The sequence below is a fragment of the Pyrgilauda ruficollis genome, unplaced genomic scaffold, assembly GCF_017590135.1.
Source record: "Pyrgilauda ruficollis isolate IOZ18807 unplaced genomic scaffold, ASM1759013v1 scaffold244, whole genome shotgun sequence".
Classification (NCBI taxonomy): Eukaryota; Metazoa; Chordata; class Aves; order Passeriformes; family Passeridae; genus Pyrgilauda; species Pyrgilauda ruficollis.
Window position 1 is genome coordinate 329,603 of NW_024523756.1, and position 24,777 is coordinate 354,379.

Genomic DNA, 24,777 nt, shown 5'->3' on the forward strand with positions numbered 1-24,777 from the left:
TCAGCTCTGCTCCATGTGCACATTGCAGTTCAGTGTCCAATTCCAGCTCAGCCCCTGCACTCCCATCCTGCTTGTTTTTCTCTCTGCAGCCCACGGGGTTTGTGCTCCTGGGCTGAGATTTGGATCATTTGTCCTTGGTGCCCAGCTGGAGCAGGAATTGTTTTGTGTCCCTGCTCTGTGCACAGAGCTCACCATCCCATAATATGAACCCAGACCCACACACTAAAGCAGCACAGGATGTGAAAAATAGAAAAGCCAAACCTGAGGCATCATTTCCACCCTTTAGAGGCTTGACAAAGCCTTTACCTCACCGAGTCTCTATTCTAAACATGCACTAATAATGGGTATTTAATAACAGATAAATATCTAACAATAGTAAACAACTAACAATAATAAACATCTAATAAAAAACATCTAACAACAGCTAAATATCTAATAGTAAATAAACATCTAATACTGGATAAATATCTAATAACAGTAAATATCTAACAGTAAATGTCTAATAAGAGCCTGTTTTCCTCTTCTCCCCAGCTCAATTTGCCTCCCTCCATCCCCACACCATTTCAAAATGTAAGCATTGACTAAGAAACAGAAAATTCCCGCTTTGTTCCCGTTGCAGCTGGTGATTTACAGTGCCCGGAGAGAGCTGGGATTCCAGGCAGGTGTTGCAGGCTCCTGCTTTGCTCTGGTGCCAGAGAACTCTCCAGATGCTGCTGACAATCCAGAGATGTCTGTGACCCAAACCGGGGGTTTGCTCTCCTTGCCTCCCCAGACCCAGGGAGGAGCTGGGGGCAGAAGGGTATTTAACCCCATAACTGCTGGAATAGGTCTCGGGAGAAAGCCCCCACCGCCGCCCAGCCCGGGCCAAGCAGCACCCAGGGCTCACCTGAGGGCACCCGTGGCTCCCGTCCCCCCAGCAGATGCTCGAGGAGCCGTTCTGGATTTCCAGCAGGTCTGGGACCAAAGTCTCATTTTTCCCCAGGAACACTCCAGGGATCACCCCTCTGCCCCTCGGCAGCAGCTGCAGGGGGCTTTGCTCTCAGACTGCCCAGAGGGGCTGGGGAGCAGCCAGCTGGGACAGGGGACGTGTCCCACGGGCCGCGGGCAGTGCTGGGGCAGGAGCAGGAGCAGGAGCAGGAGCCCTCCGGGAGCCAGCACAGCCCCAGCCCTGCTGGTCCCCACCCGCATCCAGACCTGCCACCCTGGGGCTGGGGAAGCGTTTGGGACCAGCCAAGGGACACCGGCCCCGAGGGACACTGACCCCGAGGGACACCGGCCCCGAGGGACACCGACCCCAAGGGACACCGACCCCGAGGGACACCAGCCCCGAGGGACACCGACCCCGAGGGACACCGGCCCCGAGGACACCAGCCCCGAGGGACACCGACCCCGAGGGACACTGGCCCCGAGGACACCGGCTCCGAGGGACACCGGCGCCAGGCTGACACCGAGACCCCCCTGGGGGCTGGGACACAAAGGGACCTCCCTGGCTGTCACCATCCCTGGCTGTCACCCTCGCTGGCTGCAGGGACACAGAGAGACCCTCCCTGGGGGCTGGGACACAAAAGGACCCTCCCTGGCTGCAGGGGCAGGCTGTCACCCTCCCTGGCTGTGACCCTGTGCTGCCACCGAGACCCCCCTGGGGGCTGGGACACAAAGGGACCTCCCTGGCTGTGACCACCCCTGGCTGCAGGGATAGGCTGTGACCCTCACACTGTCACCCTCCTGGCTGCAGGGACACACTGTCACCCTCCCTGGCTGTCACCCTCCCTGGCTGTCACCCTCCTGGCTGCAGGGACACTCTGTGACCCTCACACTGTGACCCTCCCTGGCTGCAGGGATACACCGTGACCCTCACACTGTCACCCTCCCTGGCTGTGACCCTCCCTGGCTGTCACCCTCCTGGCTGCAGGGACACTCTGTGACCTTCACACTGTGACCCTCCCTGGCTGCAGGGACACACCGTGACCCTCCCTGGCTGTCACCCTCCCTGGCTGTGACCCTCCCTGGCTGTGACCCTCCCTGGCTGCAGGGACACACCGTGACCCTCACACTGTCACCCTCCCTGGCTGTGACCCTCCCTGGCTGTCACCCTCCTGGCTGCAGGGACAGGCTGTGACCCTCACACTGTGACCCTCCCTGGCTGCAGGGACACACCATGACCCTCGCTGACTGTCACCCTCCTGGCTGCAGGGACACACTCTCGCTGGCCCAAGCCCCCCCAGGTGTCCCCACCAAGGCTCTCCTCCCCTCAGACCCCTGAGCTGCCCTGGCTGGGGCCAGGCCCCTCCTGGGGGATGCTCTCCCCTCCATTAAATTAGCAAATTAGAGTCTCTGCATCAGCCACAAAGCTCATTAGCAACGATTTTAGAGCTGTGCTTACACAATGACACCAATCACACAACACCAGAGCCAGCGTCTGGCCCGTCCTGCAGGTCTTCTCCAGGAGCACACAGAAAATGAGACCTGCATTGGAGAGAGGACCTGCCGCTGGCCAAGCCCACCAGCAGCTGCTTCACTTATCGTTTATTAATCTGTGTGTGACATAATGAGCTCTGTATCACAATGATGTGAATATAAATATACTCAGGTTGCATCAAGCCTCGGGGTAACTTTTTTCAGGCTTGGGGTAACTTTATCACCCCACGTGGATGCAGCAGAAAGTGAAATTCCGTGTCTCCACGGAAGCTGAATGCCCAAACAAGCACTGATTGCCGTTAATTACATTCCTACCCTTTTTCACTTTATTGATCAAGTCTCAGATTCACTTTGCCATTATTTTATTTGACTCTAAAGGCAAATGAAGCTGTTTCAGATTTCTCTGATAATCCCATTTCTCTGTTCAATTAAAGCACATGAATTTAGGGTTTTCCTGACTTAAGTCAGAAAATTTTTACCTTTTATTTTTCCCCCCTATTTTGGCAGAGCCAGAGATACCCGAGGAAGATTTGCTTGGCATCTGCACCGGGCAAGCAGTGCAAGAGGAGAGGGTGGGCAGAGACCAGAGGACACCAAGGGTTTGGGGCAGAGCAGGAAGGGGCTGGGGGCTGCCCTCCCTCCCTGCAGAGAGCAGGACCCAGCCCCCAGCACAGACAGCATGGGGAGCCCTCTCCAGCCCAGGTATCCCCCAGGTGGAGGACAGGGCTCCTGCCTGGCAGGGGGCTGACCCACAGCACACCCTTCCTCACCTGCAGGAGCTGGGAATCACAGAATCACAGAGTTACACAAGGTTTGGGCTGGGGGACCTTAAAGTCTATTTTTCCTTGCACCCCCTGCCGTGGCAGGGACACCTCCACTGTGCCACTGTAAGAAGTGAAACATTGGGGATGGGAGTTCTTTTTCCAGGGTGTCAATTGGTAGTTAATGTTATGCTCAGAGCCCGCCCGGCCTGGCGCTGGGCACTGCCAGGGCTGGGGGCTGCAGAGCCCTTTGGCAGCCTGTGCCAGGCAGGTGTGAGGGAAAGGCCCAAAGAGCAGCTGAACGAGCCCAGGGGAGGTGGTTCACAGCCAGCACTGCTCCTGGCACCCACACCTCGACTTCTGGGACACCTTCTAACTGGGAATAGTAAATGCTGGGCAGCTTGCTTTATCAGGGTGCCCCTGCACCCTCCTGACTCCTTCATCCTGGCTGGGAGCTGGCACTTCTGCTGCTGGAGCCTTTGAGCCCAGAGCATCTCCTGCCTGCAGCTGCTGAGCCAGAGCAGAGCTCAGAATCTGTCACTGAGGCTGGAAAACCCTTCCCAGCCCGAGTCCAGCCAGTCCCCAGCCCTGCCCAGGCACCCTGACCCGTGTGCCCAGGTGTCACATCCACAGGGCTGTGAAATCCCTCCAGGGATGGGCACTCCCAACCTCCTGGGCAGCTCTGCCGGGGCTGCACAGCCCTGTCTGGGAAGGAACTGTCCCGAAATCCAGTGTGAACCTCCCCGGTACAGTCTGAGGATGATTCCTCCTGTCCTGTCCCTGTTCCCTGGAGCAGAGCCCGACCCCCCCGGCTGTCCCCTCCTGGCAGGGACTTGTGCAGAGCCACAAGGGCCCCTGAGCCTCCTTTGCTCCAGGCTCAGCCCCTTCCCAGCTCCTCAGGGATTCTCCAGCCCCTTCCCAGCTCCTCAGCAATTCTCCAGCCCCTTCCCAGCTCCTCAGCAATTCTCCAGCCCCTTCCCAGCTCCTCAGCAATTCTCCAGTCCCTTCCCAGCTCCTCAGCAATTCTCCAGCCCCTTCCCAGCTCCGTTCCCTGCCCTGGACACGCTCCAGGAGAGCCACTCTGGATGTGCCAGGAGACAAGCCCAAGCCCTGCAGAGGCTGAAGCGGCAGTGCCAGGTGCCAGGTGCCAGGTGCCACACCTGCTGTGTCACCCAGCCCTGCCCCAGCCCGGATTGCCCAGGGCTCGGGGGTGGGCAGGGGGCTGTGGGGGGGCTGTGGGACCTCCCCAGCTCGATTCCCTGGGTATTTCCTGCAGCTGCAGTCACTGCACTGCCTGCACACCCTGCAGAGCCTCAGGTGCCCGAGGAGCGCAGCGAGCCCTCACCACCCTCGCCCAGGGTCCTGCACGGTTCATGTCCTGCAGCCTGAGGGGCTCCCAGGGCTGTGCCCGTGCCAGCCCGGGCTGCCACCGACCTGCCCAGCACCTGGGGGCTCTGCCCCTGCTCCTGCCCCAGCCTGGGAGAGCTTTAGACCCAGAACTTTTTACCTTTTTGGGAACCACGGTGGAGGAGAAATGGGGAGCTCTGAGCTGGAGGACAGCAGACATTCCTGCTAAAAACCTCTTGGGTGATTTTTGTCCCCATTTCTGATTTTTTTTGGACCTCCTAGAAACCTGCAGAGACCCCTGGCAGGGAAATTGCAGTCAGCAGCTTCCTGGCTGCCAGGACCCTTCAGGGAGCTGTGAGGGACCAGCAGGAATCTCTAACCATGAGATCAAACCAGTCACCCAAAACTCGCCCCGAAGGCTCAGCTACCTTCTCATTTCAGCTTCCCATCTCATTTCAGGCAGGGAGGGGGTGCTGTTTATTATCTGCCTGCCTGTGAAGCGGGATTTTGTTGCAGTAAAGTAGAAAAATCATAAAGAAAGGCTTTGTAAAATCAAGCCTGCTCTCCTGGATCAGTGGCTGGCCTTGCCAAAGCCAGCCCTTTGCACCTTCCCGTGTGAGAGCGACCCTGGTGTGAGCAGCTCGTTAGCATAACAATCTGTTCCTGGGTGAAAAACAACCAGCACTTGTATAAACTGTTCTGGCACCGTTAGATAGGAAAATGAAAACTATCTCTCACAAACAAGTGTCCCTGCAGGTACACCCCGGGGGCCGGAGTGACCAATCAATACAGGGTAACAACTTGTCATTAACCAACAAAGTAATTGGCAAGAAAGCTCCTGACCAATTAGAGTCACACACGAGGTCTGTAAAAATTATATAAAAATGAGTTACTTGAATAAAGAGGCTTTTCCCACCATGAAGAAAATGGAGTCCCTGTGATTTATTCCCATAGGATTTTATTAAATGAACACTGCACAGAATGATGGAATCATCCTGGCTCTCCCCCTGCCATGGCAGGGACCCCTTCCACTGGACCAGGCTGCTCCAGCCCCATCCAGCCCGGCCTGGAGCACTTCCCCAAGAGCCCCCGGTGGGCTCCCACCCATCCCAGGTGGGCTCCACGCCCCCAGCCCTGAGGGGCACTGAGGGGACCCTCCCCCTGCCCACCCCTCCCTGCCAGGAGCCTCTGCCCGGCAGTGATGGGAGAGGAGAGCTCAAAGCTGAGACCCTGCTCGGAATGAAGGACAGCCACCAAGCCCTGCTCTGTGAGCAGCAACGATTTCTGTGAGCAGCAAAGATTTCTGTGAGCAGCAATGACTTTCTGTGAGCAGCAATGATTTCTGTGAGCAGCAATGATTTCTGTGAGCAGCAATGATTTCTGTGAGCAGCAATGATTTCTGTGAGCAGCAATGATTTCTGTGAGCAGCAATGATTTCTGTGAGCAGCAATGATTTTGTCAAATCCAGGTGGCAGCTCAATTGTTCTTAGAGCTGCCCACAGCAACGTGCTCCCCTGACACATTTCCCTTCTCACAGCTCCATCTCCTATCAAAAATCACATGGCTGCTCTGTGCAAACACTCTTTTTTTTCCCCTTTTGCTAAGAAAGCCAAGGCAAACACAAACATTCTGGGGACATTAAAAGCCCAGAGACACGAGCAGCTTTTGTACCAGCTCTGTTATCTCTGCTGGCAGACAAACAGCCTTTAATGAACAGACTTTCATTTCCCCTGTGCCTGTCACAGGGTGCCACCTTTGATCAAATCAGAGGAAAATAAAAAAAAAGAAAAGAAGAAATGTGTTGCAAAAGTGAAAAACTTTTTGGGGGGTTTGATCTGAAACCAGGAATCTGTCTCTTCCCCTTTTCCTCTGAGGCCATGGCAGCATCTCTGCTGTGATGGAGCAGAGCTGGCTGGGTGGGTCTCAGCTCCTGTGGCGTTCAGGTCTGAACACACCCGGGGTGCCCACGGCTCCTGCCCTCCCCCAGGAGCACGGGGTCGATCAGCCCCAGCCAGGATGGCCCAGCAGGTCCCAGGTGCAGGGCACAGCATTTGACAGAGCCCAGGTCCCGGCAGAGCCCTGCCCAGGGCCACCCCTGCACACGAGACCCTCCAGGCGAGCCCAGGTGGGCAGCAGTGCTTTCCCTGGGCAGGTCTGAGAGCTCTGCAGCCCACTCAGGCTGTGGGACTGGCAGGGCTGGCTGCCCCAGCAGGGCAGAGGGACATCCTGCAGGAATGGCTGCTCTGCTCCGCCTCAGGGGTAGCACCAGGAACACACCTGGGGGCCTCACTGTGACACAGGGTCAGACCATCCCTCTCCTGCATCGCTGTGAGAGCCGGGAGCCTCCAGAAAGGGCTCCCTCAGCTCCTCAGCCAAAACTCTGGTCACTGCCTGGGTGAGGCAGAGCTGTACTGCCAAGACAGAAAGCATCCCTGTGGGATGTGGTGGGTGCAGGAAACCACTGTGCCTTTACACACCGCTCTGAAGGCTTGAATTGCATTTGGGAGGGATGGTTTAAGGGAAATGTTTCCCTCAAACACAGGACAATAAAGCCTTTCCCAAGCTCTCAGGGCACTTCAGCAGCAGGAGGGGCCAGGGTCCAGCACGAGGGACAAACCTCCTGTGTGCCACGGTGAGCAGTGTGGGGCCCATGCAGCCATGCTTGGTGTGCCACGCTTCAGTCTGGCGACCAGCAAGGTGTTCATGGCCTGGACTCTTTAGAAAGCTGAAGGAGCAGGCAGAAATGAAGCTGTAGGACAGCAAACACAACCAGCTGTAGCAGGTGACAGTGAGTCAGCAGGTCCCAGTGCCTCGGTGCTTCTCAGCTGAACCCCCCCAGTCTCTGCCAGTGAAGGAAATTGAGGGGAAGCAGCTCCGGGAGAAACCAGCAGCAGTGGAGATGCTGCTGAGCCAAGCCCACGTTTCCAGAAACCACACCTGCTTCAGCTTCCCCGGAAGCCCTCGGGCAAAGTGGCTCCTCCAGGCCAAGAGGAGCTGCAGCCTCGGTGCTGCTTGGCAGAGCGTGCCCCGCGCCCTGCCCGGCTCAGCACCGGCAGGCACGCTCCGTGCCCGCGGGGCACAGGAGGCGGGTGACGCGCTCGCGGATCGGCCTGGTCCTCACGCCGTACACGATGGGGTTCAGCATGGGCGGCACCACCACGTACAGGTTGGCCAGCAGGATGTGCGCCTGGCTGGGGATTTGGCGGCCGAAGCGGTGCGTGAGGAAGGAGAAGAAGGCCGGCACGTAGAACATGAGGATGACGCAGAGGTGCGAGCCGCAGGTGCTGAGCGTTTTGAGGCGGGCGGCGGGGGACGGCAGGCGGAACACGGCCCTGAGGATCAGCGCGTAGGACGCGGCGATGAGCACCACGTCCAGGCCCGAGGAGAGCAGCGCCGTGGTCAGCCCGTACCACACGTTGGCGCGGATGTCGGCGCAGGCCAGGCGCGCGATGCCCATGTGCTCGCAGTAGGTGTGGGGCATCACCTTGTGCCCGCAGTAGGGCAGCCGCTTCAGCAGGAAGACGGGCGGGAACATGATGCAGCAGCCGCGGGCCACGGCGGCCGCCGCCACCTTGGCGATGGCCGAGGGCGTCAGCAGGGCCGCGTAGCGCAGCGGGGCGCACACGGCCACGTAGCGGTCGAAGGCCATGGCCAGCAGCACCGAGGACTCCACGATGAAGCTGAAGTGGGTGAAGAACATCTGCGTGATGCAGGCGTCGAAGGAAATCTCCCTGGCGCTGAACCAGAAGATGGCCAGCATTTTGGGCACGGTGGTGGTGGACAGCAGCAGGTCAGAGAGAGCCAGCATGGCCAGGAACAGGTACATGGGCTCGTGGAGGCTGCGGTCCGTGGCGATGACGAAGAGCAGCAGCAGGTTGCTGAGCACGGCCGTGAGGTACATCAGGCAGAAGGGGACGGAGATCCAGACGTGGGACTCCTCCATGCCCGGGATGCCCGTCAGGACAAAGGTGATGGGGTCGAAGCTGCTCTCGTTGAGCTCGTACATGGCGTTCCCGTGCTCGGGCTCGGCCCTGTGCGGGAAGGAGAAGGGATAAACCCCCCCATGAGCCCGGGTTTGCCTGACAGGTGCTGCAAATCAGGGCACAAGTGACAAGGCTCCTGCCTTCCTCCCAAGGGGTGCCTGGCTGTGTTCTGCACAAAGGGCCCTGTTTGTTCTGCCAGTCCTACAAAGTGGGTCTGGAAGGAAAACATCTCTGCTCTCCCACTGCCAAACAGGTCAGGCCTTTTTCCAGCTCTGCTTTAACCCTCGCAAAACCATAGAAACAGTCATGGAAGTCACCCTCAGCCTCGTCCCAGTCAGTGGCTCTGTCTGTGAGCACACACAGAGCTGTGTCTGTGCTGGGACTCCAGGCCCTCCAGGGACGTGAGGTGATACAGTTTCTCACCCTGCTCAGACCAAAGTTCCTTGTAAAATCCCAAATATAGGAATAAATCCTTCCCCGATGTTGGGCAGTGTCTGGGACGTGACTGACATCCAGCTGCGCCTCTGAGGGCTGAGGCCACCCATCACATTTCCCACCTGGAGCTCCTTCGGGCACTGCAAGGGGCTCCAGGGTCACCTCGGAGCCCTCTCTTCTCCAGCCTGAGCAACCCCAGCTCTGCCAGCCTGGCTCTGGAGCAGAGGGAGCCCTTTCTTTCCTTGCCTTTTGCTTCATTCCTTTTCCACTCCTTCATTAAGAGGGACAAAGACATGGTGGACTGCACAGAGTGATCCTTGCCCAAAGAAATTCTGGCCCAGAGCAGAAACACCCCAGAGGGACACCCCAAGTGCCCCAGAGGGACACCCCAAGTGCAGAGCTCTGCCCTGATGCTGGGCTCTGGAGCCCTGCCAGGCTCTGAGCTCAGTTTTCCCAGTTCCTGGAGTGCTGGGGCAGCCGGAGCTGGGAGCACCATCCCCACCTGGAAGCACTGTCCCAGGACTGATGGCCTGAGGGATCTTTGAAGACCTGAATACTGCAAACCAGCCAAGCTGCAAATCCTCCCTTGCGGTGGGAAGGGCTTTGAGGAGGGTCCCACCACAGGGCTGCTGGGTTTGCGAGCTTCCCCCGTGCTCCCCCAGCTCCCATCCCCTGTGTAAACCCCATTGTACATAGCAAAGCTCCAGGCCAGGGCTGGGATGGAGGAAAACCGGTTGGATTCGGACCAAAGATAACCCTTCCCTGCTTGCAGCCTGATTTACTTTCGTTGCAAGCAGCAGGTACCCAAGGCAGCCGTGTTTGCATTTCTGAGTGCTTCCATTAAGCACTCCAAGCTCCCTGAACCAAAAGTCCACAGAAAACGCGGCTCAGGGCAGAAAAGACCTTCAGCTCATGGCAAATATTTGTCCAGTCGCCTCTTCCACCTGCAGAGCCATGTCACCCGGTGAATCGAGCCAGTGTGGGTCCGGAGCAGGGGATTAAATCTGCCCGGGCGCGCTCGAGGCTCCAACACCAGCCTGGGAGTGTGGGTGGGCTGCAAAGCAGCTCAGCGAGGCTTTCCACCTCCACTCCCAGAAATATGGAAATCCATTCCTCTCACGCACCACTGTGCTTCCCTTCAGCCTCCCCAGCAGAACCGTGCCCCAGCCCCGGTCTGACACGGAGTGACTCACCGAGGGCCGGCCCCGCGCCGGGGAGAGGAGCGCAGCCCTGCCAGGGCTGGGGCAGCGATCCTTCCCTCTCCGCACTCAGGACAAGCATCGGCCCCTGCACCTGGGGAGGTTTAAACTGCCGGCGCATTAACCATTAACAGCACTTAACATCCCGGGTGAGGCATTTCCGCTTCTCCAGCATTTGCATTGCAGGTGATCCTCCTCTCTCCGTGGGCACCGGACCCTGGGCCGGGCTGTGGAGAGCTGAGCAGGAGATGGGCACAGCCTGGGCATCCTGGGATCCGGGGCATCCGGGATGTCTGGGATTTTTATCTCCAGCAGGTGAAAATTGTCTCACTCCGCTGCTGGAACCTCCCTGAGCAATCCCCTCGAGCTGCCGGCTCCCCTCTGCACCCAGTGCAGCCATGGGCACTGATCGACCACCGTGATTGCAGTTATGGTGAGGATCGTTGGTCAAACCAGCCATCCACAAAATCATTATTAGGAATGAGGAATTGTTCCCTGGCAGGGTGGGCAGGCCCTGGCACAGGGTGCCCAGAGCAGCTGGGGCTGCCCCTGGATCCCTGGCAGTGCCCAAGGCCAGGCTGGACACTGGGGCTGGAGCAGCCTGGCACAGGGGAAGGTGTCCCTGCCATGGCAGGCTGGCACTGGGTGGGGTTTGGGGTCCCATCCAACCAGAAGCATGCTGGGATTCCATGATTCCGTGATTTTGTGACCTCTAAGACCATCCAGTGCAAAAGGAATGGTCAGAAAGTCAGTTCTGAGCCGTGTCCTGCCCCACCCAGCGACGCTGATCTCAGTCCAACCCCTCCTTCCCATCCCTCCTTCACCCCGGGACACATCTCCCTCCTCCCAAAGACAGCTCCTGGGGCAACAAGGAGTGGGAGCTTCTGATCCTGCAGACGGATCCTGGATCCAGGGAAGGCTCTGGCAAGGCACCATCCCTCCTGCAGCAGCTCTGGAGAGGTTCCCCAGGAGCCCCGCACTCACAGACGTCGGCGTGGTCTCCTCTGCTGCCTCACACGTCTGGAGAGGGCAGGATGGCCCTTGCTGCGGCTCCAGGGAGGGTTTGGATGGTGGGACACCCAGAGGGGTGCCCTGGCTGACACGTGGCCCGGCAGGAAGACAGAGACACCTGGGAGTTCGATCTCAACCCATGGAGCAAATTACCAACCGTGTGTGAAGAATCACAGGGCACGGAAGTTTAAGTAGCATAATAGTAATTGTCACAGGGTGAAAGGTGGAATTTTGAAGATTTTTACTATGGGGGTCTAGGAGGCAAGATGTAGGGATTTGGGCATTCCCTGTCCTTCTTCCTTCTTCTTCCCAGCCTCCATCTTCTGGGTGATGTTGGCAGTTTTGGATTGGTCTAGAGTAGAAGTAGACTGTCTAACATAGGTGACAGGTATTGGAACATAATTGTAAACAAAGGACACGTAGTTTTTAGAATAAAAAGACAACACCAGCCCTTGGCAGACCTCTGCGGGTGTGAGAGAAAATATCTGTCAGCTGAAGGGCTCACCCCATGGCTTGGGAGCTTTTGTGTCGCTCTAGGACACGAAATAAAACTACACACATGAAAAAGGCGTGTTTTATGACTGGCTTTCTGCAAATGTTAAAATTAATATTGTATGTGTTATGGTAGAAAGTTGTGCTGTGTTAATTTTCTTAAGTAGTGTGTTAAATATAGTTTTGGGTTATAACATAATGTTAAAATAGAAACTATGTATGTGGGATATTTTTTTAAAGAAAGGAAAGAGGTACTCACACTGAGCAGCCACAGGACACCTGAATCTTTCAGAGAAAGAGAATTTATTGCCCCATTATCAGAATAAACTAACTTCTCAGCCATGAAGGCCCCGTTAGGATTCAGAGGAAGAAGCTGACACTGCCCAGACAGAATCCTTGTTTGAATGGAATTTATGCATCATGTATGAGATGTATGAATATGCAACAGCAAATATTGCGTTTAAGGGTTAATCCTCTGTTAATGTGGGTCCTTTTTCGGGTTTATTTTGTCCAGAAAAGGTACCTGGACTGTCTGTAACTCTTTGTTTTTTATCATCTCATATTGTCCTAATCCAAATTGTCCAAATTTTTATTACTGTAATTATATTAATATTTTTATAACCATTGTATTACTATTAAACTTTTAAAATCTTAAAAACAAGTGATTGGCATTTTTCACAACGCAGACACTGGAATCTCCAAAGTAAAAAGAAGGAATTTCTGACTCCAACATTTATAGATTTCCAAAGGTGGCAGTGGATTGGAGGGTGACAGTGCCACCTCTCCAATGACACTGGACAAACCAACAGTCCATCACATTTCTCCTCCTCCAGAAAAGCATGCAAAACAGTAATTATTTAGAGAAAAGCACGCGAGAAAGTTTGTTACAAGGATGTAAACATCAGAAGGCTTAGAAGAACTTAGAAGAACAGGGTGACAGTTTTTTCCTCAGTGTCCTGCAGGGCAGGAGCTGCACAGGAATCTGTCAGCTGAAGGTTGGACCCAGTGAATTGGGAGATTTTTTCCTCAGTGTCCTGGCAGAGCAGGAGCTGTCAGCTGAAGGTTGGACCCAATTATTTGGAGGGTTTTTTTATCTGTGCCCTGGCAGGGCAGGAGCTGCACAGGAATTTGTCAGGTGAAGGTCTGACCCCATGGCTTGGGAGGTTTTTTTCATGGTGTCCTGGCAGGGCAGGGGCTGGATTCAGCTCCTCCCTGACCCCTGCCATGGGCACCCCACTGAGCCCCAGAGACCCTGACAGCCCAGCCCACCTTGAGCCACATCCCACATCCCACCCACCCCATCCCTGAGAGCCACATCCCACCCACAGCATCCCTGAGAGCCACATCCCACCCACCCCATCCATCCCTAGAGCCACATCCCACCCACAGCATCCCTGTGAGCCACATCCCACCCACCCATCCCTGTGAGCCGCATCCCACCCCATCCATCCCTGAGAGCCACATCCCACCCACCCCATCCATCCCTGTGAGCCACATCCCACCCACAGCAGCCCCATGAGGCACATCCCACCCACAGCAGCCCCTGGGGGCTTCAGGGGTGCAGCCCCAGAGCCAGCCCGGCAGAGCCCAGCACAGGGATGGAGCCCCAGAAGTGAGGGTGTAGCTGGGAGCAGTGGGGGATGTCCCTGCTGTCCCCGGAGCTGGGGCACACACGGGGCACTCCCTAGGACTGGCCTGAGGAAGAGGAGCAGGGAGAGCTGCAGCCTGGGCAGCAGAGAGGAGACGTGGGCAGCACCGCTGGGATACGAGTGGAGACGCTGAGACTTTGGGAGAGTGACTGCAGAGGTCCCTGTGAGGCAGGAAATGCTCCTGCAGGCAGGCACAGCCACGGGCTCTGGCACACCAGGGACTGTGCTGCGGTCACCCGGGGCTCCTGTGGCCTCACCCAGTGTGGGGGGAGCCAGGTGACACCAGGGCCACCCTGGTGTGTCCCTCGTGTCCCTGCTGTGTCCCTGCTGTGTCCCTGGTGTGGGAAATGAATTTGTAGAGAATGCTCGAAGCCTGACAGAAGGCTCAGAATTACGATATCAGTCTCACCCTTCACATGAGACTAAGAACAGAACAGAAGTTTTTAAAACCCCTCTCAATTAGCCCATCCCTAAATCAAACAGAGCATCATCCAACACTGGGACAGCCCCCCACTGAGCCCCCGTCCCCTCAGGGGAGGGGCATTGCACCACGGCTGGAGCAGCCTCTGTGCCCAGAACAGCTCTGGGGACAAGGACCGGGGTGTCCCCAGCCAGGCTGGCCGGGGTGGAGCAGCCTGTCCCGGTGGGAGGTGTCCCTGTCCCCAGCAAGGGGTGGGACAGGATGAGCTCTGCTGTCCCTGCCAGGCCGGACCCTTCTGAGAGCCGCTGTGCCCGCCCCAGGGCTGAGGGACACTGCTCCGGGGCTGGGTGACAGCGGGGACAGCAGGGACGAGGACAGTGGGGACAGCAGGGATAGCGGGGACAGCGGGCACACGGACAGCGGGGACACGGACAGCAGGGACACGGACAGCAGGGACACGGACAGCAGGGACACGGACAGCAGGGACACGGACAGCAGGGACACGGACAGCAGGGACACGGACAGCAGGGACACGGACAGCAGGGACACGGAGGGGATGGGGATGGCCCCTCTGAGGGCTCAGCCAGGCTGGGCTGACTGAGCCAGCTCTGGGCTGATGGCAGCCCTGGCTTTGGGGTTTCTCTTCTCCTGCATGGTGAGCCAAGCCTAAAGATGTGCAGCTCCCCTGGGCAGGTGTGACCCCAGCGTGTGACACACCTGGTGTCACACCTGGTGACACACCAGCGTGTGAGGGGTGTCACCACGGGAGCCGAGCCCTCCCTGCTGGCTCTGGCTGACATCAGCCTGCCCTGCAGCCCCGGGCTCCTGCTGGCACCGAGCTCTGGGAGCCCCCAGCCCCCCCTGCAGCCCCTGGAGAGTGCAGGGGGATCCCGCAGAGGGAGCACCCGGCTGAGCAGGGCTCCAGAGTGAAGGGCTCCCACAGGAACGCTGTCAGAGCGGATTCCAGCAAGGAAGGGCAGCAGCAGCACCCCCAAAAGCCTCCTTTGGGGCTCAGCCCCGGTCTCACGGTGCCAGGTTTTGTCCTTCTCCCCTTCTCCCTCAAACCAGAACACTGAATCCTCCCCGAGAGCGCAGAGAGCCGCAGGGCTCTGCTCCACACCAGCCTCGCTGGGTTATTTGCTTTTCTTCTGCTCCTCTTGTGGGTGTGTTTGAGGGTCCCAGGACGAGGGAAGAGATGAGAATCTTGACTCCATGTTTCAGAAGGCTGATTATATATTATATTATATTATATTATATTATATTATATTATATTATATTATATTATATTATATTATATTATATTCTGAAAAGAGTAGAGAGAAAGGATGGATCAGAAAGCTGATAAAATAAATAAATAAATAAATATTATCTCCCTTCCTGTAACTATTGTTTATAGTGGTGGCTCTCCACAGCATGTTATTCAGTCACCAGTAGTGTGAGGTGTTTCTGCTTTGAGACCAATCCAGTCCCACTCAGCCAGTGAGGCTGAAATAAATAAATAAACAAACAAACAGAAAGCTGGAATGGAATGGAATGGAATGGATAACAAAAACCTGTGACTCTCAGAGAGTCTGACACAGCTGGACCACGGATTGGTCGTTCAGTAGAAACGATTCACACAGACCAGTCCAAGATGCACCTGTTGGTAAACGATGTCCAGACCACATTCCACAGCCAGCAGAGAGTTACTGCTTACATTGCTTTGCTGAGGCTTCTCAGCTAGAATAGGACAAAACTCCTAGCAAAGCGCTTTCATACAAATATCATGGTGGCACTCCTCTCCCTCTCCCAGATGCGGGGCTGTTTCCAGGCAGGGCTCAGGGGTCTGTCCTGCCTGCAGGGCCACAGCCAGCTCTGCCAGCTCAGGGGCCAGGCTGGCTGTGCAGGGGGTCTGCAGGCACGCAGAGTGGGTTTGTGGCTGTGTCAGCAGAGTGGGTTTGTGGCTGTGTCCCCACCTGCAGAGCCCCAGGACGGGCTGAGCTGGAGCTGCTCTCTCCAGGGAGAGCCGTGGGAGCGCAGGGTGCAGGCAGGCTGCCACAGCCCCACAGCTCCTGGTGAGCCCCAGCCGTGCCAGGGGAAGGGAGCTGGCAGTGGCACCGTGCAGTTCCAGAGCTGCTGCCCCTGCTCCTGCAGCGCCTTCCCTGGAGGGTGACACTGCACAGAGGGGTTGGCACAAAGGGGGCATCCTCGCTGGAGATTCTCAGTTCAGTCGAAGAGACAACAGAGACAATTTCTTGCAGGCTGAGCCTGGGAATCTTAGAGGGATAGAATTCAAACAATTCTTTTTATAATTTTCTAAATTCATAAATAAATTTATAAATTTAAATAAATTGATAAATTTAAATTTATTTAAATTTATAAATTTAAATAAGTTTATAAATTTCTTTATAATCATTATCTCTCTTCCTGTAACCATTGTTTATAGCTCTCCACAGTGTGTTATTCAGTCACCAGTAGTGTGAGGTGTTTCTGCTTTGAGACCCCTCCAGTCCCACTCAGCCAGTGAGACTGAAATAAATAAATAAACAAATAAATAAATAAATATTTAATTATTATCTCTTCCTGTAACCATTGTTTATAGCTCTCCACAGCGTGCTGTTCACAGTCACCAGTAGTGTGAGGTGTTTCTGCTTTGAGACCCCTCCAGTCCCACTCAGCCAGTGAGACTGAAATAAATAAATAAATAAATAAATAAACAAACAAATAAACAAATAAACAAATAAATAAATATTATCTCTTCCTGTAACCATTGTTTATAGCTCTCCACAGCGTGCTGTTCAGTCAGCAGCAGTGTGAGGTGTTTCTGCTCTGAGACCATCCGGTCCCGCTCAGCCAGTGAGGCTGCCGAGCTCGCTGCTCCTTGCCAACACGGATCCTCCCTGAGCCCCCTGATCCCCCCGAAGGCTGCCGTCTTCCCTTCCATCCCTGACCCAGCAGCACCAATCCTCCTCCTCCTCCCCTGTGCCAGGCCGGGGTGCTCCCTGACCTCTGCAGGTGTGGAACTGTCTCGTCCCCAGCACTGCCCCGTGCCCCCAGTGCCAGTCCACAGGGCTTTCCAAGCGTTTAAATCCCCCGGGGTGGGGGCTGCAGCAGGCCCCAACACCCGCCCGGGCCTCCCTTGCACACCGTGCCTCAGTTTCCCCAGCCGTGCGGGGCTGCCCCAGTCCCGCACTGCTCGTGTCCCTGAGCCCGGGGCACACGTGGGGCATCCCCAGCTCCAGTTTCACACCCCAAAATCCCCACTCCACATCATTTCACACCCCAAAATCCCCCCTTCCCATCATTCCAGGAGCTCATTCCCAGGGCACTCCCAGCAGGAGGAGGGAGCTGAGGGCCGGGGGCACAAAGGGCTGGCTGGGGCTCAAAGCCCACCTGGGACTCCACAAACCTGCAGGAATTTCCCTGTTGCTGCCCTGGTGATTTCTGTGGAGGCTCTTGGGCATCCCTGGCATCGCTGGGGTGACAGAGATTGGGCTGTGGCTGCTGGTAAAATAATGAGTTTACTGAAAAACTAAATAATTACAGTGCTAAGTAATTAAATAATGAATTTCCAGAATAACTAAATAATTAAAGTCATTGGTAATTAATTAATGAATTTACTGAATAACTAAATAAAAAACTAAACAAGTCAATAAGTAAATAGCAAAATAAATAAATATCTAGACAATTAAGTGCCTCCTGCAGAAGCAGCAGGCAGTTAATTATCTAGCTAATGAATAGTTTCAGTTAACTGCCCTCCGTGCCCAGGGGCAGCAGTGCTGTGGGAGCAGCACCCCGGAGCAGCTGCACAGGGTGGGCAGAGATGCAGCCGAGCTGCAGCAGCCACAGCAGCACCCCCAGGGCCCCTGAGGGAGGAACAGACCCTCGAGGTCAGAAATCCAGCCTCTGGTGCTCTGCCAGGGCCACCAGGGACCGTGTCCCAAGGGTCACACGGTGGAAGCACCCCAAGTGTGGAGACACGAGGCTTGACTCCCTTTTCAGAAGGCTGGTTTATTTTATTATGATATCTATTATATTATATTATATATATTGTATTAAAATAATACATTAAAACTATACTAAAAGAATAGAGAGAAAAAGATCATCAGAAGGCTGGAAAGAACAAGAACAGAATGCATAACAAAATCCCGTGACTGCTCACAGCCTCAGGTGGCTGTGAGTGGCCATCAAGTGGAAACAATCCACGTGGAGCAATGGAAGCTGCACCTGTTGCATCCCACAGCAGCACACAGTTATTGCTGGCATTTCTCTCCCGAGGCTCCTCAGCTCCTCAGGAGGGAAAAAATCCTAATAAAGGATTTTTCATAAAATATCATGGCTACAGCCGCACACAGAAAGGGGGATGTCTGTGGTGGCAGCAGGTTCCAGCTTGGATGGCCAAAGGAGGGCAGAGGGGAGGCACCACAGCCAAAACGGGGGTGAGAGAAAAAATTGCTGCAGGTGCTTCCAAGGGAGGGAAACCCATAACTTCTCAGTGGGCAGATGGCAGGCAGGCTGAAAGCTCGGGCAAGAGACTGCCTCAGGGGGTCCAAACCATCCTCAGACCCTTCCAGAGCAGGAGTCACTCCAGAGACCTAAGGGGGACCTGGGAGGGTCTTGGCCAGAGGGGATCCATGGGGCAGATACAGCCTGGAAAGAGCAGATGGGTGAATCCTGCTGGCCCTTTTGGGTTTACCCCAGCACAGGGAGGAGCTGGAGCTTCTGGAGAGAGCCCAGAGGAGCCACGGAGCTGCTGCAGGGCTGGAGCCCCTCTGGAGCCAGGCTGGGAGAGCTGGGGTGCTCCCCTGGAGAGGAGAAGCTGCAGGGAGAGCTCAGAGCCCTGGCAGGGCCTGAAGGGGCTCCAGGAGAGCTGCAGAGGGACTGGGGACAAGGCATGGAGGGACAGGAGCCAGGGAATGGCTGCCAGTGCCAGAGGGCAGGGCTGGATGGGATCTGGGCAATGAGGAATTGTTCCCTGGCAGGGTGGGCAGGGGCTGGGATGGAATTCCCAGAGCAGCTGGGGCTGCCCCTGGATCCCTGGCAGTGCCCAAGGCCAGGCTGGACACTGGGGCTGGAGCAGCCTGGCACAGGGGAAGGTGTCCCTGCCATGGCAGGATGGCACTGGGTGGGATTTAGGGTCCCTCCCAACATGGACAAATGGGAATTGGGGAGTTCCACCTTGGAATCAGGAGCCCACAGATGCCTCTGCATTTGGGAACTTTGGATTGAAAAGAGAGGTGCCACGGTCAGTCCAAGGGTGGTGAATTCCCAGCTTGTGGCAGGGAGAGCACGAGGAGCCCCTTTGGTGCTGGAGCAAAAGCAATCAGCGTGACTGAGCTGCCTGGCAGGGGAATTCATTCCAAAATGTGCCAGCCTGGAGAGAGCTGGGTGGGGAATGAGGCTGACGATGTGAGCCCTCAGTTAATGGAATGGGGCTTTGTTCCATGCTGGCAAGTCAGGGCTGGCTGAGGGCCACAGCCACGGAACTGCCACCAAATCCTGGGCCATGGGACAGCCTCCAGCTCCAGGGCCATAGATCATGCCAGGCTGGCTCTCCCGTGCCAGGCTGAAGCTCTTTGGAGCCATAGATTGTGCCAGGCAGGTCTCCAGGGACAGGGATTGTGCCAGGCTGGCTGGCCCTGTGCCAGAGCATCCTCCGTCCCCACAGCCCCAAAGGGAGCAGCTCCTGCTCTGGAGCAAAGGAGGAAAAGGACAAAGTGCCCTTCCCCTGCCACTGGAAGGGGCTGGTCCCTCAGCTCTGACTCTAAAGTTTCTGTGATCATTTGGCAGAAGGTAAAACCCAGGAGTGGGGAAATGGGGGTCCCCAAGGGGACACAGATCAGCACTGCTGGGAGCTGCTTCCCCGAAAAAAAACCCAAATCCAGCAGCTCTGAGCATGTCATGAGGGTTTAGGAGGGATTAGGAAGGGATTAAAAGGGAAAGCTTTTAATGTGAGCTGTCCCTGTGCCCGTCCTGCAGGGGCAGCAGGATGATCAGGGACCCACAGCTCCCAGCAGGGCTCGGGGAGCACAGGCCACCCCCAGCTCAGACACCCCGGTGAAATCACAGTTTGGGGTTAAAACAGGCCTTTTGGGATAATTCACAGCGGAGGCGCATTAGCCAGATAAATCTGCTTGAGGGAGTGAAGGAGGAGGACTAATCACCCCGGGATGAAGGCTTGGGATAATCTCCCAGGGAGCACATAATTGGGCACTGAGGTGTGGGGGTGCAGGCTCCAAGCAGCCTGTGCTTTGGTCCTGGCCCTGGGGGCAAACACGGGAACTGTGGGGGCAAACACCACCGCCCTCAGTGCTGCAGGGCTCCCCTGGACCGCAGCGGTGGGACAGGGACACGAGGCTGCACAGCACCGCTCGCCTGGCCCTGACCTCAGGTAAAGGTGCTCCTGGGCTGGAGTCAGGACTCATCCCAGCATTCCCAATGCCCCAGAGAAAAATCCCAGTGGCGTTTGGCCCCGGGAAGGGTCAGCTCAGGCCAGCTGAGGGCACAGGAGCTGCCACAGCCCTGTCACAGAAATCACCACAGTCGTGTTTTCACAAGGCCAGGGCTCCCAAACCCCCAGTGCTGACAGACCCCCCAGTGCAGGGGGTCCTGCAGCAGGAGCCAACCTCCCTCCTGGGAGCCCTGTGACACCCCCAGGACACCAGGCTCGGGGAGCCCAGGTACCCCAGCCCGGAGTGTCTGGGCTCGGGAAGGAGCTGGCCGTGGACCTTGTCCTCGCAGCCCTCGAGGGACACACGGGGCTGCGGCACCACCAGTCTGGGGGTCTCAGCTGCCCCACTCGGGAGCTGGGGGTCTCACACAGGCAGGCTCCCAGGGAATGGCCGATGTCCCCTTAGGTCCCAGCTGGAGGAGCTTTGTGCAGGGCAGTGACACCAGCCAAGGCTGAAGGTGACTGGCAGGGCACAGGGAGCCAATGGTCCCTGCGTGTCCCAGCCCAGGCGGTTCCAGGATCCTCAGAAGTGGGGGATGAACAGCACCTCTGGCACTGGACACCAGTGAGACCCCCAGGCAACTGGAACCTCTCCTGCTCGCTGTCCCTGGACACCAGGTCCCTCATCCTGCACTGCTCCCTCAACTCCAGTGCACACAGTGACAGTCCCCTGGCTCTGGCAGGACCAGGAACAAAGGCATGGATGCCACCATGCCCCAAAAATCTGAATTTACTTGAAATTGTGTGAACTCACCTCAAACGCTGAGCTTTCCTTCAGGAGCCTGAGCAGGAGGAGTGGCTACAGCTCAGCCCTGGAGCTCCAGCCCACAGCCAAAGGTGTGGGGCTCACTTGCAGCAGGTGGAGGCAGCCAGAGGTCATGGAATCAGTTTGGGCTGAGGAACCTTTAAAGCTCACCCAGTTCCACCCCCCTGCATGGGCAGGGACACCTTCCACGAGAGCAGGGTGCTCCAGGTCCTGTCCAACCTGGCCTTGGACACTTCAGTGTGAAGGTGACACTGCCAGAGCTGGCCCCAGAGTGCTGAACCACTCATTCCTGCTGAGAAGGACCCTCAGGGCCACTCCTGTCCCTGTCACCACCAGGTGACTTCACATTCTGCGTCATTACCAAACCCACACCCAGCACGTGCTGCAGCAGCACCGGGAAGGCAGACACAGCCCAGAACAAACCAACACTGGCCTGGGACACAGCAGGGGACAGGAGCAGCTGCAGTGTCCCTTTTCTGCCATGAACAGTGCCCCCAGCAGCACACACCTGAGCCCACACGTCACCGGTCCCAGCCTGCACTGCACACAGCTCATTTCAGCTCACACACAGGTGGTTCCACTTTCCCAACATTTATTCCTCCCACACCTGTCCCCAGCGGTGTCAGAACTTCTGGAACTGTTTCTTGGTGCCTGCAGCCTTGGTCACCTTGAGCACGTTGAAGCGCACGGTCTTGCTGAGGGGGCGGCACTCGCCCACTGTCACGATGTCCCCAATCTGCACGTCCCTGCAATGACACCTGGGCGTCAGGGAGCTCCTAGGGCTCACCTGGCCCTCAGAGCCTCCTCCGGGGACAGGCAGTGCCTGGAACCTGCCCTGTGCGGTTCAGTAGATGCCAGTGGCATTGTCAGCAGCCCCTCACCCGGGGGACTCTGCAGACCATCGTGAGTTTGAACATCATAACCTGTGAGCAGGTTCCAGGCGAGGACGGGCCGTGAGCCCGCCCAGCAGTGGGGACAGCCCGGGGACAGGCACGCACCTGAAGCAGGGGGACAGGTGCACGGACATGTTCTTGTGGCGCTTCTCGAAGCGGTTGTACTTGCGGATGTAGTGCAGGTAATCGCGGCGGATGACGATCGTGCGCTGCATCTTCATCTTGGTCACCACCCCTGCGCCAGGGACGCACACTGAGACACGGGGGGCTCCGGGGGGCCGCCAGGCATCCCTGTGGCACCTGGCAGCAACACGCCCCGGCCCCAGGGATCCCTCCTTGCTTACTGGCCGCGCAGTGCCAGCCCACAGCCTCCCCGCTTCTGTCACAAAAACACTGTGGCTCTTCTCCACACCCTTCTAGCACACTCCCCCAGCTCCCATCCCGCCCCCACCTGCCCTCCTGGTCCTGTCCCCTGCATCAGTGAAGCCATGTGGCAGTGTCGTCAGGCCCGCGTGGGCTCGGCAGACCATCGTGAGATTGCCATCATTTGCGGGACCAGGACCGGGGCAGGCCACAGGGACCTCGGGGGTTGGTTACCTTGGTTACCTGCCCCACATCTGCCACGGGACTCCTCTGGGGATGCTCCAGCTCACCTGAGAGTATGCGGCCCCGGATGGAGACGTTGCCCGTGAAGGGACACTTTTTGTCGATGTAGGTGCCCTCGATGGCCTGCAGAGACAGGCAGCTGTCAGGGGGGCAGACACAGCCCGTGTGCCACCAGAGCCCACAGAGCCCACAGACACAGGTGGGGAAAAGCCACCAGAGGCCTCGAGTCCAAGCAGCACTGCCAAGGCCACCTCTGACCCCATCCCAAAATGCCACACCCACTTCAGGGCCACCACGGCCCCCAGCCCAGGCCCCCTCACCTCCTTCGGGGTCTTGAAGCCCAGCCCCACATTGCGGTAGTAGCGGGGCAACTTCTCCTTGCCCCCCTCGCCCAGCAGCACCCGCTTCTTGTTCTGGAAGATCGTCGGCTGCTTCTGGTAGGCGCGTTCCGTCTGGGGGTGGGGACAGCGGGGGGTCAGCACGGGGCCGGCACCGGGGGGAGCGAGCCCCCGAGACCCCCGGCAAGCGAACTCGGCACCGAGAGTGAGCCCAGCCCCGGGGCACCGAGTCCCTGCCGCGCCTTCCCCGCAAAACCCCGGAGCACTCAGACCAGCCCCGGGACACCGGCCCCTCTGCCCCCCCCCCAAACCCCGGGCACCGAGGTGTCCGCTGCCCCAGCACCCCGGAGCGCGGCACCCTGTCCTCCCCCGCCGCCCCGGTGTACCGAGAGCCGCCCCCTCCCCAAAACCCCTGTGGCCAGTCGAGAAGCCCCCGCCCTCGCCGGCTACGAGATTCCACCCCCACTTCGCTCCACCGACCCTGGGGAACGGGTCCCCCGCGGGGAACGGGCCTCCACACCCAGATCCCCCACACCTCCCCTCATCATCCTCCCCACTCCCCGGACCGAGCGCCTCTCCCGCACGCCGCCTCTCCCCGGGCCGAGCCGCCTCCCCCGCGCCCCCCACCAGCGCTGGGCCGGTATCATCCTCTCAGGGTCCCCCCGAGACTGTGCCGCGCTGTCCCGGGGCCGTGCTGGGGCCATGCCGGGGCTGTCCCGGGGCCGTGCCGGGGCCCCGCGCAGCACCCACCTGCGTGTCCGCCATCTTGGCGAGCGCGGCCGGAAAGAGGCCGCGGAGCGCGCGGGGTGCGGGTTAAACCGGGGCGGGGCCAGGGGCAGGAAGTGACGTCACGCGGCCGGTGTGAGGCGGCGGGGCCGGAAAGGCGGAAACGGCTCCGGAATTCCTGAGGGGAGCGGGAACGGAGCGGCCCCGAGAGCTCCGGGGTGCCGGCTGTGCCCTCCCTGTGCCCAGCCGGAGCACTCAGTGCCACCCCCAGGGGACACCTGCAGGGATGGGCACTGCAAAGCTCCCTGGGCAGCCCCTGCCAAGGCCTGAGCACCCTTTCCATGGGCAAATTCCTGCTGCTGGCCCAGCTGAGCCTGCCCTGGCCCAGCCTGAGGCCGTTCCCTCTGCTCCTGTCCCTGTTCCCTGGAGCAGAGCCCGACCCCCCGGCTGTCCCCTCCTGGCAGGGACTTGTGCAGAGCCACAAGGGCCCCTGAGCCTCCTTTGCTCCAGGCTCAGCCCCTTCCCAGCTCTGTTTCCTGCCCTGGACATGCTCCAGCCCCTCCGTGTCCTTCCTGAATTAAGGGACCCAGAAGTGGCTCAGCCCTCGAGGTGTGGCCTCAGCAGTGCCAGCACAGGGGACAATCCCTGCCTTGGTGGCCGCAGTGTCTCTGGTACAGACAGGAGCTCATGTGGGGCAAAACCCCGAAGAGGTGAGTGGGAGTTGGTCACAGATGGATTGGCAATTGTGAAAAGGCTCGGCTGAGGGCTGGAACTGCACATAACACGGGCAGCACCCCAGGTCTGGCTCTGTCCCTTTGCTGGCTGGCTGACGGTGCACACTGCTGGGGACAAGGCGGGATACCGCTCACCCCACTCTCCTCCCCACAGTATGCCCCGTGCAGCTGGAGAAAAGCTGGACACTGACTGGAATAAACACGTGAACTACTGAAATCCAGACATTGTCCAGTGCCAGTTCCCACAGGTCACACAGCCAGGGCGTGTTTGGGACACAGCATGGAGCCGTGGCTCAGAGGGTGCCCCCAGAACGCCCAGGAGCCACCAGCACTGGGGCTCCGTCCCCTTCAGCCTCAGCCCATCCCACCCCCATCCTCATCATCCCCATCCCATCCCAAGCGTGTGCATCTCCCCCCTCACCCCAGGAACAGCAGGAAGCCTCTGTGTGAGGGCCATGAACGGTCCCAGGGGTGTCCCCAGGGGTGTCCCCGGCCAGTGCTGGATCGGAACTGCGGTGGCACCTGGGCCCAGGGCACCCCACACATGGGACACCAGGGCTGGCACCTG

General features: G+C 57.9%; 2 protein-coding genes and 2 non-coding genes across 4 annotated transcripts; all 4 read right to left on the reverse strand.

Annotated features, from left to right (window-relative positions):
• Positions 1-7,569: 7,569 nt before the first annotated feature.
• Positions 7,570-8,550, reverse strand: LOC121355126 (olfactory receptor 52B2-like). Its single transcript, XM_041470322.1, has one exon. The coding sequence runs from the start codon at positions 8,530-8,532 to the stop codon at positions 7,570-7,572; it is 963 nt and encodes a 320-aa protein (XP_041326256.1). The 5' UTR covers positions 8,533-8,550.
• A 12,937-nt stretch (positions 8,551-21,487) lies between these two features.
• On the reverse strand, positions 21,488-23,612 carry RPS11 (ribosomal protein S11). Its single transcript, XM_041470327.1, has 5 exons — positions 23,500-23,612; positions 22,732-22,863; positions 22,459-22,534; positions 21,911-22,040; positions 21,488-21,658 (listed from the first exon to the last, which is right to left on the reverse strand). Exons 1-5 carry the CDS (start codon positions 23,512-23,514, stop codon positions 21,535-21,537), a joined length of 477 nt encoding a protein of 158 aa, XP_041326261.1. The 5' UTR covers positions 23,515-23,612; the 3' UTR covers positions 21,488-21,534.
• Positions 21,748-21,837, reverse strand: LOC121355150. Its single transcript, XR_005955387.1, has one exon. It is a non-coding gene; the product is annotated as a small nucleolar RNA SNORD35 (small nucleolar RNA).
• Positions 22,274-22,357, reverse strand: LOC121355151. Its single transcript, XR_005955388.1, has one exon. It is a non-coding gene; the product is annotated as a small nucleolar RNA SNORD35 (small nucleolar RNA).
• Positions 23,613-24,777: the final 1,165 nt, after the last annotated feature.

Coding starts and splice junctions, on each gene's coding strand:
- LOC121355126 (XM_041470322.1), bottom strand. CDS start 8,532: ATGTACGAGCTCAACGAGAGCAGCTTCGACCCCATCACCTTTGTCCTG.
- RPS11 (XM_041470327.1), bottom strand. Junction 22,041..22,458: donor CCGGGGCCGCATACTCTCAG/GTGAGCTGGAGC, acceptor TCCCTGGCGCAG/GGGTGGTGACCAAGATGAAG. Junction 21,659..21,910: donor CACCTGTCCCCCTGCTTCAG/GTGCGTGCCTGT, acceptor GTGTCATTGCAG/GGACGTGCAGATTGGGGACA.